General features: G+C 39.3%; 1 protein-coding gene and 2 long non-coding RNA genes across 9 annotated transcripts in view; 2 read left to right on the top strand and 1 right to left on the bottom strand.

Moving 5' to 3' along the window:
- Nucleotides 1-7,346, top strand: part of LOC147870930 (uncharacterized) — a 213,082-nt gene extending 205,736 nt beyond the window's left edge. The window contains exon 3 of the long non-coding RNA XR_015533030.1: nt 6,560-7,346. This is a non-coding gene — a long non-coding RNA (uncharacterized LOC147870930). The remainder of the gene's footprint in view (nt 1-6,559) is intronic.
- Nucleotides 1-18,849, top strand: part of LOC147870927 (uncharacterized) — a 474,306-nt gene that overhangs the window by 328,079 nt on the left and 127,378 nt on the right. The window lies entirely within an intron of this gene.
- The window catches only part of LOC147870929 (paired box protein Pax-2-like), a 318,072-nt gene that overhangs the window by 201,229 nt on the left and 97,994 nt on the right, over nt 1-18,849 (bottom strand). For all 7 annotated transcript variants that reach the window (XM_087341655.1, XM_087341652.1, XM_087341656.1 and 4 more), the window contains one exon: nt 6,566-6,763. In XM_087341655.1, the coding sequence (XP_087197781.1) occupies nt 6,566-6,763 (198 nt within the window). The remainder of the gene's footprint in view (nt 1-6,565; nt 6,764-18,849) is intronic.

The following is an 18,849-nucleotide window of genomic DNA, read 5'->3' as shown; positions in this document are numbered from 1 at the left end:
GATCGCAGCTTCGACTCCCTCAATAAATTCACGCAAGAGTTTAGGGTTACCATCAAATGTACTAGGAATCAATTTTATGGCCTGTACCACAGAAATGTAATTATTATCCTGATCATTTTCCAAATCATTTTCATCTGCCATAATGGATGTGAACTAACCTGGGAAGAATAAGAGTAGGGTGATTGAAGATGCACAGTTCGGGCTTCCAGTGATGGCTTCTCAGCTCCCCTCAGGGTAGAAGTCCCTCTCGCGGTGCAGGCTGCCAACGGCTATCACCAAAGACGTCCCTCGGGCTAATCTAGGGCTGCTGATGATGGCCTCCAATCACGGACTTGGCTTCAACAGTTGGTGAACAGGTACCACGGCGCCTTGTGGATTCCTCCGGAGCGTTGTTCCCTCGGGAAAGGCTTGGTCCACCTCGGTACAGACTCGAAGTCCCTCCGGCCTGGTCAACCGTCGAAAATTCTGGATGTTGGTGATATAGCTCCCTGTTATCCCACCGCTGCCACCATGTAATGTTTTTTATCTTTTGTAGTAGATGTTATATTGTCGTTGCTACCAGGTAATCTTGTAGTTGTAGTAGTAGAGTTCCTGATAGGTTTTCTATTGGTCGGGATAATCAGTTGGTACGGTGAGGAAGCTAAGTCCCTCACGCAGGAAGCTTTGAGGTGAATCAGCAACAACCAGCGTCCACGTCCAAGTAGAGTTTATTTAAAGAGTAAGCTGACGTTCCAGTGAACAGCAGTGATAGAATAGTAGTCGTAGAATAGTCCCTCTTCAGCCCAGATAGTGGCTTATATAGGATCAAAAAATGAATAGTCATATTATGGTAACGGAAATGAGGCAATTCCCAAACAGACCCTGTGACCGTAGTCATCTTGACGGCTGAGGGGTCCGGATGTCCTCCTCAAGATAGCACCAAATTTATGTATCCTTAGTGTGAGATTTATACATCCGTTATTTCCCAAAACATACTAATTTCTACTGATATAAGTTATTCCACTATCTGGTCTGTTCATTCCGTGACTTACATATTGATAATAAGATGTCAAAGGAATGAATACATAATTATTTAGGAGGGGTTCAAGGTACATAGTACAGTACATATTACACATGCAAGGAATAAAAGAAAGATTTGTATCAGATTTGAATATTTTATAAAAGAGGGTATAGCATTATTTCAAAATACAAACTAAATATTTCGGAACACAAAGTCACCAAGGCAATCGAAAATAAGTTATACGAATTCTTTATGCTTTAGACCAGTGTTATTCAACCTGGGGTACGCGAAGACATCTTAGGGGGTACGTGAAATTTAAAAAAAAATATTATTTTATGATAAACACTGAATAATCAGTAATGTAATTTATTTAAATTATTTTAGATGTAGATTATATACTATGTATAACTCGAATTATACACCAACAACTTTGGGGGTACAAAGTTGAATAGAAATTATATCTGGGGGTACGCGAAGACATCTTAGGGGGTACGTGAAATTTAAAAAAAAATATTATTTTATGATAAACACTGAATAATCAGTAATGTAATTTATTTAATTTATTTTAGATGTAGATTATATACTACGTATAACTTGAATTATACACCAACAACTTTGGGGGTACAGAGTTGAAGAGAAATTATATCTGGGGGTACGCGAAGAAAAAAGGTTGAATACCACTGCTTTAGAATAAGCGAAGAATGTTTTATGGACATATCCTATCCGTCCGTCCGTGCGTCTTATCTTTCAGCCGAAAATATCGCACTGCCCTCTATCAATGACCGTATCGGTTACACAGTAAAGGAGGCTTTTAAATCTCTTCTGCATTTCTGCACTGCATTGTACACCTTATCAATATTGTTATTAATAATTATCGCTCATTCCCTGCTGTTTTGTCCGAAATAAAAAAAAACAGTAACAAAGCAGTCAACGATTCTGACTTGTATTCTAAATGTATCCATTTCGAATCTCGGTGGATTGAGTAGTTATTTTATTTAGTTAACCATTCATAAATAAATTCTCATCCAATCCATGTCATAAATGTTCCAGTTGAAACAGCCCAGTAAAATATCCCATCAGTTATGTACTAAATTTCAGCGGGGTGCCATATCGGATACATTTTGGGGGCTGTACGTGAACCAAACCTCGCGTCAGGCAGCTGCAATATCGGCTAGATTATAGAGATGGGAACTACAGAAGCTTCCAAAGCCTCCATAACCCAACATAAAATCCCTACAGAGTTCTTCTTGAAGCCAAGGAGGAAACCTCCCCCCTCACGACGTCTGGAGCGCTCGGAAGGGCAGGGGGAGGGGGTGAGAGGATCGATAAGAAGGAAGGTTTCCTGTAGGCTGCAGGCAGCCACTTCGCTGTAGCCGTAGACATCAGCTACCAAGGTACAGGATAAGCCAGTCTACAGTTCATTCACAGAGGCCAGCAATTCCAATAGCATCGTACCTGGGTCCTTCTTTAGAAACTTACAGTCGCTTACCTCGTTAAAAAGTGTAACTCGAAGGTTCGTTATCGTTTTCACAACACTCCGAAATTGGACCGTATTCTAAGCCAGCTGAATCCACTTGTTTCTATTTTAAATGCATTTATTTTGATATCTCCCACTAGACACTACCAATTATTCTAAACATCTAAATTCCCAACTCGTGTTATATGTTCCGCTCATCTCACATTCCTTCATTTCATCTCTTTAGCAACATTAGAAATGGATACAAACTATGAACGTCCTGATTTGAACCTTTCACGGCGATCTGATTTAATGCGTAGATAAATAACTGCAAAGTTTTAATGAAGAATCTGTTTAGTTAACTGTTTCATATCAAACTTTATAACGCAACTTTTTTGTTTTGTAGTGTTCTGTCTGACGACAGGTCCATATGAACAGGATCCTTCCATCCTTTTCTCTTCTCGGACTGGGACCTGTTCATATACGTTCTTGGCAGATGATCCAGAAGTGGTTTGCCATTGCCTTCTTCTGTGTGTGAATGGAGTAATTGTTGGGATGCCACGGAGGAAAACTCCGTGTTGCCTAGACCACGGCCTTGCCCAACACAAGTTATAAATCGAACCCGAGACCCCAGGATTACAAGGCCAGCGTTCTAACCGCTAGACCACCTCATCTTATTATTATTTAGTGTTCTGTCTGACGACAGGTCCATATGAACAGGATCCTTCCATCCTTTTCTCGGACTGGGACCTGTTCATATACGTTCTTGGCAGATGATCCAGAAGTGGTTTGCCATTGCCTTCTTCTGTGTGTGAATGGAGTAATTGTTGGGATGCCACGGAGGAAAACTCCGTGTTGCCTAGACCACGGCCTAATTTAAAGTGAAATTCCAACTAATATTACACTAAACATTTGGTAAACGTGGAAATAGACGCAACACTCAGCCTTAAACCGGAGATTTTAATACACAGACCGATAAATAAAAAAGATAGAAACAGCTATAATCTAACGAACGAAAAGCTGTTTTAGTAAATGAGATGACGAAGGAAACCGAACAAGGTCTTGATATCACCAGACTCTGTGAACTATCGTTAAGACTGCGAAAACGCAATGGAATTAAAAATATTACAGAGACAGCCGGTTACGAATCAGAGGACATAGACTAGCCTTGCGGTTGCAGAGAGGTCGCTGGGGTAGACAGCCGATGATGTAGGACGTGAGTGTACCGCGTAAAGTGGTGTACGATTCTAAGAGGATGAGTCCCTTCAGGAGAGGCGGAGATAGAATGGAGACGTGGAGGAAGGAATGCAAAGCGCGGGGGAGAGAAATGCAGAAGCAGGGGGTGAAATGGACGAGGGGGTAGTAGATCCATGATGAGATAAAGGCGAAGGAGGGATGAATTTTCTTCTTTAGGGAGTAAGAAGAAGAAGAAGAAGAATTGTGCCGTGCGACGCCTCGCCCCCTCCCCTTCGCCGCCGCGGTCGACATTTCACTCGGTCGTCGCCGTTTCGCTCGTTTGGGTTTCTGGAACCACAAAATGGCGGTCTACTCGTCTGCCTGTAACGCGGATGTGTGTGAGGTTTACGAGTGCCTGCTCCAGCTGCTTCTTGCAGAGTTCATAAATCTGCCACCACAAAGTTTAACGTTTAATAACTTAGTATTTGGCCCACACTGTTACCTGCCGCGTTCTTTACGCAAAGTGGATAAAACGAACACGTCATTTTGAGGTTATGTCTAAACCAACTGCATTGACTGACGGATGACATTTCATGTTTGTGGATTTACACACTGAACGTTGTCGTGCGAATTAATTTTGGTTAAAGTCATCATGGTCCCTGAGAATCTGTGAGCATTTTTCTGGACTTTGTCTATAGTCTTAGGGGGTACGTGAAATTTAAAAAAAAAATTATTATAAACACTGATTAATCAGTAATGCAATTTATTTTATTTATTTTAGATGTAGATTATATACTATGTATAACTTGAATTATACACCAACAACTTTGGGGGTACAAAGTTGAAGAGAAATTATATCTGGGGGTACGCGAAGACATCTTAGGGGGTACGTGAAATTTTTAAAACATATATTATTTTATGATAAACACTGAATAATCAGTAATGTAATTTATTTTAGATGTAGATTATATACTATGTATAACTTGAATTACACACCAACAACTTTGGGGGATACAAAGTTGAAGAGAAATTATATCTGGGGGTAAGCGAACAAAAAAGGTTGAATACCAATGGTCTAAATAACAAATAGAAATAAAGATAAAATATGTTTCGGAAGCTGTAACTCCTTCCGTCTTCAGGTAAAAAGGAAAGGATAAAAAATCTCATTATTGGGCCCTTTGGTTGAGCTACCACGAAAGCTAGGGTTTCAACCCTTTCCTTTTTATCTGAAGAGGGAGTCGTATTTTATTTTATTTCTATTTTATTTATTTATACCATAGACAAAGCCCAAAAATATTGATGCTAATTAATTTTGTTGGTTTCTGTAACTGCGTGACTGTTCTGAAATCCGTGAGCAACACGGCGACTAGACGTGCAATAACGTTACCATATTTCAAGTGAACCAATCACATCCTATTAACATATTTGTAATCAAAGTACAAGAAGAGCTTTTATGCCCTTCCAAATGTGCCCTTCCCCAGGGTCCAGTACTTTCCGTACAAATGTTCTCTGGGGACAGGCTACCCCTTGTATGTGCAGTGATGGGGGTAGAATAACCCCCCCACCCCACCCTCCTGACACCTCCGTCACATGTAACATCTGTGATCGCGCCCTTTACAGCTGAAATCGCTTTTAATAAACTTAATCATTTGTAGAAGCACTACAGATTTACCCGCTGATGTGGCGTAATAGACTGGTGTCTTGGGGATTTCAGATTTTCCAGGCTTCAAGGACGAGATTAAAACACATCCAGTCAATACGCAGGACTCTAATGAAAATTTCAAATAAATCGTTTCAGGATCTACAATTTCCGAATGAGTAAGTAATTCCGTTGAACAAACTGTTACTTTTTCCCTCGGGGTAAAGCGGCCGGAGCGTAAAACACACAACTTACCTCCATGTTCAGTCGAAGGTTTGTCACCTTCCCGTTCCTAAATGGTTCCCTGGCGTGATTAATATTTAGGATATTTTAATATTGCGACTCACAGAACAAGGCTGTTGGAAATGTAGGCTAACACGGCGTAATATATCTTCCTTGAACATGTAAAATTCAAAAGAAATTCTTCCATGAACCCTAATCTAAAATACTCGTAGCTGTGTCCCCCCTCCACCCCGTATGATTTTTGAAAATTCGTGAAAAATAATAATGTATCTTTGCAAATGTACTGAGGGAATACAATTACCATGAGAGATGAAAATATATCAGAAATTTCTATCTCAAAAATAAATACATTCAGTGGACGGTTCTTTATTAATTAACGCAGATTTGAGAGACAAATATGGTTTCGTTATAATAATTCTTGTTACGTCAGCTCCGTTGAAGCAAAATATATAATACATAAATATATATATTTTATTATCCACTAGAAACAATCTCAATTTTACTCATACGCTGGATCATAGAGGTAATATGTTGCAAAGATAATCTAAGTTTATTACCCGAAATGTTTTGTAGTCATTGTCATCATCAGGGGCGGCTTATACAATTTCCCGAAATATTAAAATAATTCCGGTATTCCTTATAGTTCTTAAAACATGTATCACTGTTTGGTTGACGGAATCGATGCCAAAACATGCTGGAAAATCTTAGATAAGTTTTGAAACGTATAACCCTGCGAGATAAACATGTAAAACTGATATTGTACCTGGCAGATGATGAAATATATGGACATGTGTTAAGCAATTCTGTTATCCCATCCATAGTGATACGATATAATTTGAGGAAAATATACGATTCGACACTCCTGCTATTTCATAATCAACATTTTTAGAACTTTACAACATGCAAGCCTTAACGAGTCTTGAGGGACACGTAGAGACTTGTTAATTTTCTACTATGTCTTGTAGCAAGGTACGTATTCTTTGACTCTTAACAAGTGACTTCTCTACCATCGAAAATATATCCTTCGTCCTTTTTATATTTACAGACTCACCTATTTATGGAGGAGACGCTGGGAACATTGTCTTGCGAACAGATGCCTTCAGCCAGGAGTCGATCCCGAATCTCCCACGCGAACATGGTGGGATTCTCACGCTTGTAGTTCGCAATGGCGTCCACTACAAGAGGTGTCGCTACTTTGGGCTTGCTTCCGCCGATGACGCCAGCTTTGAAGCTCCCCGTCTCATAATATCTGCAGGTCGGAAACAAACAATCACGGCTGTAGTTTCGTGTCCATTTCATTAACTGGATTAAAAGAGTGCAATTAATTTATTTATAAACTTGACAACGGCCAAACAAATGAAAGTTGAGGACAGCACTAAAAAAGAATAGTATAATATAAAATAATGTAATAAAACCCACAAACGGCGTATGAAATCAATAAATAACATTAAGAAACAAATGAAACGCAGTCCGTATGTAAAATACAAAATCTACATATTATGAATAGAGGAAATTTAAAATTAAATTGGTTGTATGTAATGTTATAAAATGTCCGGAAATGAAATATAATATTTATTGTAAATGTCCTTACAAAAGCAGAAACACGTGTACTTAGTTAAGGTAGTGACCTTGAAATGTGATTTACCATAGATGTAGAGTCGTCTCTAATTATCCTACTAGATATAAATATATGAAATTATAATTATTGTTATTATTATTCATTTAAAATGAGTTAATCTCATTTTAGTGCCAGTAACGAAGCAGTTGTCACATTTAAATATATCAAGACTGTGTCTAAAATATAAAAAATAAAACTTTAATTAAAAAAGTAATTTTCTTGCTGGTTTGTTAAATTCCATGCTGTCTGGACAACGGAATATGTATCTGTACCAAATTTGGAAATTTTAATGTCACAGGCCTACAGCCACGATCTTCTTACTTCAATTACATTTTCTTTTGAGACTGTTTGCCCTTACGATTAGAAAATGTATTTTTATTATTTTATTTGTAGTGTTCTGTCTGAGGAGAGGTCCATATGAACAGGATTCTTCCATCCTTTTCTCGGACTGGGACCTGTTCATATACGTTCTTGGCAGATGATCCAGAAGTGGTTTGCCATTGCCTTCTTCTGTGTGTGAATGGAGTAATTGTTGGGATGCCACGGAGGAAAACTCCGTGTTGCCTAGACCACGGCCTTGACCAACACAAGTTATAAATTCGAACCCGAGACCCCAGGATTACAAGGCCAGCGTTCTAACCGCTAGACCACCGTGGCTAGAAAATGTATACATATTTATATTTATGCTCTCCTCGGTAGTAGGTAGTTCTTTCCTCCGGCCGCAGATAAAAAGCAGGGCTTTAGCTCCTGATACGTTTCCATGGAGAGTCCTTGGACAAGACGTTTAATAGTATCCTACCATCTCTTTCTTATTCTAAGCGGCAGTTTTAAAAAATCTGTGTTTCTTATTCGAGATCCAACCAACGCATTTGTAACCGATACAGCGTCTTTAAACAACCTTAAAAACTGCTGAGTGTTGCCGGTTAGCTCAGCTGTACGTCTGAGGAAAAGGGGCCGATCCCTTCATCTGGTTCCAAAGCGGCGAAGACCAAAGGAAATCTCGAAGCAGCGGGAATCTGCCTTAATTACTGCGTGACAGGATCAGTGCACAAAGGCAGCGTTCACAGACAAGAAAGTCGTCACATGTGGCCATTGGGGGGGGGGGCGAGTGTGACAAACATTTCCGATGTATATTCAAAATAGCCCCACACACGGCTGACACCTACCTGACTTACGCGTAATCAAATTTACATGCTATTCCTGGTTTCCGAACGTACGTTCCGAGGTATCACTGAGTTTTACTCAGTTGCTCCATATGAATGCCCACAGGATCCTTACTTACATTACGACAGTCTCCTTCCAGATCCTTATCCAGTAAAAATTCTTGGCTATACTCACGTAGTTCTCGACTATTTATAATCTTTTCAGTTGTAACAGATTTGGTGCCTGGTAATGAACTGATATGATCTGGCTGTTTAAAAATAATATAGTCAGTAACTTTTAGAATGCGCTGTTAATGTATTCACGAGCAGGACTTTTTGAACGAAACCATTTCGTGGCTTAGTTAAGTTGCCAGTCAGGCGCGGCCTACACCACAGTGCTTAGGCCGGCATTAGCTTCAATGATTGTACGAGAAGTCGGTTTGTTCCCCAAGTTTCGTGTCTTGCTGTGTTGTTAGACCAAGTTTCTGTTCCGGCAACATAATTAAAGTTAATGAAACGTTAAAAAACAAAGTATTAATCGTCTCGTCGAGCAATTACAAACAGAGTGGTGGGTCCCTCGTTTAACCGCGGCTTCACCTAGACAGAACACCGGGCGGCATTCAAAGGGAATATACACGAAGTAGCACAATGACGTTCGTGTTACTGGAAACTGGACGATTTTAGTTTTTTTTTTAAAAAAATTATATGAAAACAAGTTAAGGTAAAATTATCCCTGATATTAACTGCGACGATAATGAAGACCTGTGGAGGAGTTGTGTTAAGGTCGGGCGGGCGTGGAGACTAAAAGAAAAAATGTCTGCCTCTGTCGCGAATCGAACCCCGGTTACCGGGGCTTAATCAGCCCCTTGATTGACTCAGATAGACAACCACGGCTTCCATAAGAGCAGGGATTACTTGATATTCTGAGTAATAATCAGTTTTTGAATAAAGTCTCTGTATACCAAATAGCTCGCCACGGTGGTCTAGCGGTTAGAACGCTGGCCTTGTAATCCTGGGGGTCTTGGGTTCGATTCCAGGCGGTGCCCGAATTTTTAACTTGTGTTGGGCAAGGCCGTGGTCTAGGCAACACGGAGTTTTCCTCCGTGGCATCCCAACAATTACTCCATTCACACACAGAAGAAGGCAATGGCAAACCACTTCTGGATCATCTGCCAAGAACGTATATGAACAGGTCCCAGTCCGAGAAAAGGATGGAAGGATCCTGTTCATATGGACCTGTCGTCAGACAGAACACTAAATAAATAATATAATACCAAGTAGGTAATGCTAGATTGTTAATTATTTACCTAGTTTTAAGTTGAGGCGAGAACTTTCGTAGTCTATACAGATTAAATATGTCATTGACATATAATTTCTTATTTACGTTCCACATTAAGTTGATATAAATTCCAAAGACTATGAATAAGAAAGAAACCACAGTTTTAACTAAGCTAAACCAGAACAATTAACAGTGCGCGTCCCATAACATGAGTCTTCCTCGTCTAAGTCCACCCGAGTCTGTATAAGAATGGACGGCGTTGTACCCTTGGCGGTATAATACTTCAGACTTTTTAACTATTCCTTTCTTTTTTTCTTATTAACAAAATGGAGCGTCTCCACCCGAACATTCCTCGCGTTCTGGGCGATAGTCAGCAGCGCAGGTGGCCATGAAGAGACAGAGAGACGTAAGCTCTGAGAACAATTAAGAAACTACCGAAACAAATGAACGTTGTCGTTAGCATCTGTGTCCTTCATATGTCGCAACGGATTTATCCGCGAGAGTTAAAACAGTTAATACTGTGCACGCCACTGAAACAACTCACTAAATGGCCTCCAGACTTCGCTGTGCAGTTCTGATCCGTTTCGTATTACGCTGATTTCAGATCTGAATCTCTCCCCGAAAACTAACAATCCCGACGCGGCCCATTATCAATTCACACACATATAAGAAGACATTTTTTGTGATAGTACCTTAAAGTAAGCCACAGCCTTCATAATTCATTAGTCACTTATCTTACTGTTCTATACTACATGTCAATAAACCTAATCGAAGCAGTTTAAAAAATAACATCGTTAAACAAACAATTAAACGCAAGTAATGAATAGTTGATGAGTATTCATTGTAGCGGGATGTATTCAATTAGCAGATTCATCACAGTCTTTACAAAATCCTAATATTAGGACATACCCTGAAGACTATAAATTCGGTTCACACATACACAACATTTGAGTAATATCCTTCCATCTTAGCTTTGTTCTTAGAAGTCTTTTTCGTCAGTAAGACAAAGTAATTGTATCTCTCGTGTATCTTTTGTGTGTCTAAACTCAGAATTTACCACAATTGTTATCGTTGTAGGAAGCATGTTAAAATGAAGGAGATGCTTCCTTTGGATTGACTTCAATGACGCCAGATAGCATATTGTTCTCTTAATGCTAGCAGAAATTGCACAACGCCTAGGAGAATGTACGATGCTTATATTCTGTAACCCATTGTCGTCCGTCACGGTAAATTCAAGACCTGAAGCGCTCGGACTGATCCAGCGTTTCAAATCGAGAAAATGGAATCAACTCATTTCGCTGACAAAGGTAGAAAAGGGATTTTGTTTGTAAACGTGAAAGATAAATCGTAAGATCTGTTAACAATTTTACAGTCAGTGCACTGAAATTTTTTTTTATATATTTATGGAAAAACGGGAAGGTTGAATTTAGATGAAGGAAAAATTTATTCAACTGCGAAAAACATGATTTACACTCACGTCCGTAAACGCCATTATGATCCTTAATAATAAGTTCATATCAGTTAAATTAAAGGATATTTCACGGCGTTAGGTCATTTATTTTTGCAATAAAAATTACTGGGGAATGACAATGTAAAATTCCATAATACGAAGCATTTAAAATCTTCCTGACTGACAATAATAAATACATATTTCATTCTCCAGTTGATCTCTGTACTTAGTAATGACATCACATTCTCTCTAAGTATATGACTCCTGACGTAAAAAAAATGCTACCATGGGATTAGCTGAGGTACGAATACGAGCTCAAAGCTACTTCTCTCAAAATATCGCGTATATTGATAGGATTATCTGTCCTTTGCGTTAAAGGTTTAAACATGTCTTTAATGATTTGTAGGGTGAAATTGTGACAAATAGTAGTCTAACTGAGTAGAGACTGTCTTCCTAGTACATCGGGAGGAATCGAGGAGATAAAGGTTCTAGGTTCTGTGCCAGGATGGGTAATAAAGACTAGAAGGAATCTGACGAAACACCACAATCACCGAATGAGATATGAATCTGCTACGGTCAGACAAGCTGCAGTTCAAGGTATTAGTTAATAACCACCAGTTTTTGTTGACGACCAAGGCTACGAACTGATGCAGCAGACTTCGATAAAATCATCCATTTCCTTGAAATTTATTTTATGATGTGCTATTCGCTATTCTGAAAGTTTGACTGAGTACTTTTAAATGTATTTAATATTTATTCAAATAATTCTAAGAATGTGCGCTATTATTCGGTTCAAAACGTATGTCATTCTATTTAAATCATTTACAAAAAAAACTGAGAATTTGAATAAATAACACAACAATTTTGCAATTTATTTTAAATGATTGTAGAATATAAGTCACTTTTTTGAAGGGAAGAACTTAAATACGTTTCTGAAAGCAAAGTCGTCAAAAATAGAAATTTGAGCCGCAGATGGATCAAGTCAGCACAGGACAAATACTAAATGGCGATCTACAGGGTTACCTGGAATTTTTATTGTAATCAAATCTAAGACATAACGGGATTTGTTTAACTGTGTATCAACATATGTCTCTCGGAACAAGGAGGAAGATAATATTAAAGTGAACGTTTAAATAAATCCCAGGCTGTTAATATACGAACACGAACAGAATCGAGTTAAAGTATGGACTATTTTTATTAGCGGCGTTGAAATTTTAACTTGTGGTAAGAGACAATTATATGCATGATGTGTTGATTTGGAAACTATTTAACAATCGTTTTTCAACTTAGTTCGTCACGTAAAGACTGATGTCTTAACGTTTCCGAACTGATCTGTCTTCTGGACTGCCATAATGCCAGGAATAACAATATAATTAAAAACCACCAGTTACATTTATCTAATAATTAACAATTATGACAGAACACGGTGTCGGCATATTTCCCTTTTAATCAACCAGCACTCTATTTCTAAATAACCATTATCATTACACATTTGTGATAATCATTTTCATCTGCCATCAGTATATGCCTACTCCATGCCATTATAAAACCAAATAAACACAAAACAATCCACTTTCCACCCCCCACCCCACAACCACGTATCATTACACCAATATAACCAAAAAAAATTGATGTCATAAATATCCCTGTGTATGTTCCAAACTCCCCTCTCCAGCGTCTGCATCCCATGACGATCTATGTCATCAGCATATACTCATACTACCCCTTCCATCACTCACTTTGACAAAATTTACCCCCACCCACCCCTGCTACCACACCAACCCCCCTCCCTCCGTCAAAAACAGCAGTAGAATCCCCGAGAGACTATGATAATAGAGAACGGGAAATATTGAAAACAACAGACAGAGACCCGCAGCCCGAAACGAATAACATTACAACTTACAAACGATATTATTTACAAAAGCTTTGACGTACATACACACAGGCAGCGTTTTCATCATCCCAAACTCCGGAGCTGCTGTCGATTTTCATAACAAAGCCCCGCGTTTGAGTGAGTGGATGGTGTTTGTTGTATCCCCAAAGGCCTCGTCTGTTCAAATGTTATTATTAGTCTTGTTTCTAGGATAGGGAGGTACAGGCCACGAACAACTCTCTCTCTCTCTCTCTCTCTCTCTCTCTGTGTTTCGTCTACACGGACGTTCTTTGCTGAGAAATCAGATGCCAAAAAACTCGTTTTTGCAGATACGATAAACTTTTGCTGGAAATACACATTATAAAGTCTACTCTTCCACACTTTTTTTTTAGTAGACTATGACATAATTTACAATTCTAAGTACTGTATTATTATAAATATTTTAATGAAGTATTGTTTATATTCTGGTTCTTTTAATTTGTCCTGTCATTAAAACCAGGTTTACTGACAAATGTCAAAGCTGTACTAGTGTTGTAATCCATATGATGTCCGGGATTTACCTCTGTTTGCCTTCACGTGATTGGTTGCTATTATACGAACAGAACTGAATTGTTTCTTACATTAAAATTTGTGTTGACATTTGGAATGAAACTCGAGTTACTTTATAAACAGAGATGGGTCTTACACAAGAGAAATCATTCGAATTTAACCGGCTTCATAATAATAGAAACTAAGGTTTGACTGTTTAGCAATGTGTTTGTACAGCAAAATAACAATGTTGACGTCATGTACCCCGAATTGTCGCTCCCCCCTTTTTTCGATGAATTATTAAATCGAAATGACGTCGAAGTAAGAAGCAACCTTTTAAGATAATACATAGTCATTTAAATTCAGTGGAAACCGTCGGCCAGAATACACTCAAAAAAGGAGCCATACAATTTCTACCACAACTTATGTTACTACAGAAAAAGGCCTGTTAAAACTTAAAAGGGGAATTATACATTTTGCATTTTAATCCCTTAGCCCTCCTTTCTCCGTAATCCCCTTTCTCCCTTCCCTGCATCCCTTATGTACATTTGTCGTCTTTTAAAACGCTTCTAAAAGCTGCATAGTGAAGACATGGCATTAGAAATAGAACATTCTGCCATCTAGCGCCATTGCTGAGAACTTTGCCTATCATGCACAACACACGATATATTATTATATTATTATTATTCAGTGGGTACTTTCATAATCCATAGGTTCGAAAAAGTTACGTAATGGGGGAGATTCATAATTTGCAATCTTCCATAGAAGAATTAAATGGGCGAAGCATTAACGCTTATGGGGAATCAAAAATGCATGTAGAACCCTCGAGGGAACAGATCACTAGGGACTCCCACACGTAGAAAGGAACATACAACTAAAACGGATCTTAAACAGGGCAGAAGATTAATAGGTGGAATTGATCTGGTAAAGGACGCGGTCCAATGGCGTGCTTTTTTGAACACTATATACTGTATAGTGTTCAAATGAGAGGATGATAGTGAGTAATGAAATTGAAAGAATGTGTAAGGAAGCGGTCGTGGCCTAATTTAAGATACTACAACGGTAGTTGCCTGGAGGGACTGAGGAAAACCACGAAAATCCCGGTCAGGCTAGCCGGTCTCCGGGCCGAGATTTGAACTCGCGACTATCACGCACTGTTCGATAATAAGTCAATAGGAATTGATATTATAAAGCTGGAGAGACGCAGATACCTGGAGACGAAATGCCATCTGATCTGACACTAACTGTACCACAGAGCTCCCCCTCTCCCGGTCTCGACTCTCACCACTTTGCTTTTTGAACTTCCTACGATAAAAGCCGCGCGGCGTTACACTTTGTTTAGCTTAATTATTAATGTTATCAATTCAAGAGATTAAGGTGAAACGTGTACCCCCAACTCTGTTTCAATAAAACCTGCATTGTCTCTGTCTGTCCGCACGCCTTCTACACAGCAAAGGAAGTACCGATAATGCTAATTAGGATACACTGTAATTATGTGTGAGTGTTTTGCTACTGTGCTCAAGCGTTTGGTTTGTCGGCCTGACGGATACGTCACAGTAAAATACAATCCGAGACACACGAATCTGCTCGTTTGAAACCGGCTTCAACGTAAAGCCGAACCTCCCTCCCCAATAATTTCGTTAATAAAATATCGAGACTTGCACTTTCAGAGTTTATGTCTATGGAACGTTGCTGGTCGAGCAGCTTGGACTGGGATTTATCGTGATTTTACTAAGCCACTACACGTGCATGCTGAAACAGTACACTAGAGAAACCAGTAAGGTTTTGTAGGATTTGAGGTTTTCACGACTCTGATGATGGAGGCAGCAGTAGCAGTATGACGGTTTCCTGTCCTGCTTCGTACTGCCCCCACCCACGAAAATACAGGATGCCTTAAAGTAGGCAACGACCGTTTCTATCCACATAAATTTTAATTAATTATTTTCTGCCATCCTCTCAGTAGATAAATAAAATAATATATAACAAATTTTCTTATAGTCTATACTAGCAAAAATATAGAGGAAAGGAGCGGAAAGGTGAACTTGGAGTAGAAGAGTCTATGGAAATGTAGATGGTACTAAATTTCGCATCGTATTTAATGATATATAACATTGATTTGTAGGAATCTCAAATATAACTTGATATTATGTAGATTTCCTACAAAAAATTCTCATCTCAGAAATACTGCAACAGAAACATTTAATAGAAATCTACACCTTTAACTTCAAACATTGTTTGATACGGTAAATACTTTAAAACGTGAAAGGAAAAATCTTATTTTGTCGCATTATAACCTCTACGTATATCTGATGCTTAATACACAGTTACAATCAAAAATTGTTTTATTTATTAGTGTTCTGTCTGAGGACAGGTCCATATGAACAGGATCATTCCATCCTTTTCTCGGACTGGGACCTGTTCATATACGTTCTTGGCAGATGATCCAGAAGTGGTTTGCCATTGCCTTCTTCTGTGTGTGAATGGAGTAATTGTTGAGATGCCACGGAGGAAAACTCCGTGTTGCCTAGACCACGGCCTTGCCCAACACAAGTTATAAATTCGGGCACCGCCGGGAATCGAACCCGAGACCCCCAGGATTACAAGGCCAGCGTTCTAACCGCTAGACCACCGTATCTTTAGTTAATTTATGAAATGTGATTCATTCAAGTTTATTAACTGTGCAATGACAGATTCGTAACAAATTTGATATTAACGCTAAGAAGTTACGCAATATAACAAATAATGCCCCATATTTTTAATGGAAATGAAGCACCCATAAACGGCTAACTTAATAGCACTGTTTCTCTAACAGTACGTTGCTGAGACCCTTAGCGTAAAAAAGCGCCTCTGGACCCAATAATGGTTATGATCGAGACGATATATAAGAGAATTATGATTTAGCTGTCATCATCATCCGACCCTCGCTGCCACCAGCATGACAATCCTGAATCGTATCGCGAAATGACTCCACTTCCGTTTTCAATTCTCCATGCACTTCCGGTCTACACCGCACGCGGCCAGCATGCTATTAGGCTTCCCGCATTGCTCTTAAGGTTGGAGGGTGGTCTCTATTGCAGGCGAAGAACAATGTTCGCAGAAAGTCTCCTTTTAAACAGAAGCGACCAAACTTAGTCTCTACGCATGCAATGTGGTTAAAAATATTCTCTTTTGTGTGTCATCTTTCGTAACGTTGTTTAAGGCAGAATAAAAAATGGGAGATGAAGCATTACTGGGAGTCTGACGGGGGTGGGGGGGATCTGTAATTGTGTTCAGAGCGAAGCATCACGTGCGACATGAATCAAAATGAAGCTGGATCTATGTTTCAAAAATTAGATACTTACGTCGCTGACCTAAAACTTAAAGGCTCACAGGCGTGCGGGTTCGAATTCTGCTCAGTACATAATTTTTGTAGCCATATTTTTTTGTTATCCAGAGTTGTCTTGCTATGCTCTGGTTATATACGCGCTAGACGAAAATGCTAAGAATCTTATAATTAATTCTAAAGCTTAAACTAACAGACCGGACTGCACTTCACGAAAAAAAGGTTAAATATTCATCCGCCCTGTTTCAACTGCAGACGTTATTTAAGTGATATTAAATGTGCCTATTATCACAATTTGAGAGTAGCGATCAGGTGTCATTTAACTGAGGTTACTGCCCCACACAGTGACAGAGAAACAAATAATTGCAGGTTGATTTGTACCAATGCTGGTTCACAATTTATGCTCCCTGTGTGATGTACTGACGTGGGATATAAGACAAAGGTCTCCCTGGTGCTTAATTAAACACAAAGACACGAATACGTATGGGAAAGTGGACGAATAGATCAGCATATTCTTACCATGGACACTAGACAAAAGTGAATGGTCCACGTCGTACGGAAATTTACAACGATGATAATAATAATAATAATAATAAATTTAGCTAATATGGAACACGAAATGTTTTTGTAATGGCGGTAATCATCGGAGCCATAGGAATTACAACTAAAGGTACAATGCATCTGGAAACGATACCAGGAAACCATTAAACAGATTCTCTTTCTAAGAAAAAAAGACAGCCTTACTAGGAACATGACATATTATGTAAAAGTGGTACAATCAGAAACTTGAAGCATCAATGGTGAGGTTCACCACTGGGAGGAATAATAATATTAATTGTACATAGAGCCCTGTGCCTTTTGAGAAGCTGACAGTAGCTCGGATTGTTAAGAAACTCCCCGCCTTTTATGGAACCCAAAGGTACATTGTAGAGATCGCAAGAGCTCCGCCACTGGCCCCATCAAGCGGCAATTTAAACCAGTCTTTATCTTCATGACCTATTTTTTTAAAATCAATTTCATTTTAAAATTATCCTCTCATCCACAATCATATTTTTCAAACAGTTTGTTATTTATTTCAAGTTTAATCATCAATGAAGTAAAGTTTGAATTTCTCGCCGTACACTGCGTGCTACACGGTTCAAATATTTGACTCCAATTAATTTTATCACCCTAAAAATAACATAACGAAGAGTACAACTCATTAAGTTTCTTAACCGTTAATCTTCTAAGATATTGAATAAGGGACGGTAGCTTTAAAGATGATAAATAAACAAGTCCTGCTGGATTTACGTGCCTTGAGAGTCTGATTCACGAAGTACAAACACTGGACTGAAACAAGAACGAATCAAAGGAAGGAGGAAAACAAGCGAGAGATGACGCGAGGCAGCCGACGGGGGTTTCCCGGCGAAGGATGTCCGGATCTGTTGTTCCGTTTCCGGTCCGGAACTGAGGGGCCACAGTCCCGAGGACGATGGCTGCAGTCAGCGGCGAACATAACAGCATTTCGCACGCAACATCAGGCCATCAGGTGACATACGTCTCCTCGGCCCTGTAAGTTCCATGTCTGTCGCAGTTTGAGTTGACAGCGTCATTCGACACTGTTTGAGTGACGTTCAACTGAACGTATATTACGACAGTCATCAAAATGCCATTTAAAATGAAACACGGACACGGAAGTTTACTCTGTAGGAATTAGTGGCATAAAATTCATAAGTGTATCACTCGAAAGTAGGCTTAACTCTGAACTGATAAAATAAATCGAGGTGATATCTAGGTTAAAACTCCTCATCTGAGTCTGAAGATTTCTGTCTTCTGGGTTGTTGCGTCGTGTAGTCTGGTAGAAGTTTATGCCGACGTTTCAGAGGTCCTCGCTGCCTCCGTCATCAGGGTGATGAGTCTCTGAAACGTTGTTAAACTTCTACCAGACTACACGACGCTACAACCCAGAAGACAGCAATCTTCTCACTCCTGATGACAGTTTGCAAACTCCTGGGCTTGAACCTCGGTACCGACTCGGGTTTACACGACTAAGTGTCTCAAAACACATATCTCATGGTTAAAATTACCTACTTCTACGTCAAGAATCAAACGCGACGTCTCCCGATACGAACCTGGCTTATAAA

The sequence above is a fragment of the Zootermopsis nevadensis genome, unplaced genomic scaffold (genome assembly GCF_977971745.1).
Source record: "Zootermopsis nevadensis isolate Lab colony 2312 unplaced genomic scaffold, Znev_1.0 Znev_ptg000083l, whole genome shotgun sequence".
NCBI classification, from domain to species: domain Eukaryota; kingdom Metazoa; phylum Arthropoda; class Insecta; order Blattodea; family Termopsidae; genus Zootermopsis; species Zootermopsis nevadensis.
This window is presented reverse-complemented; position numbering and strand designations above follow the sequence as displayed.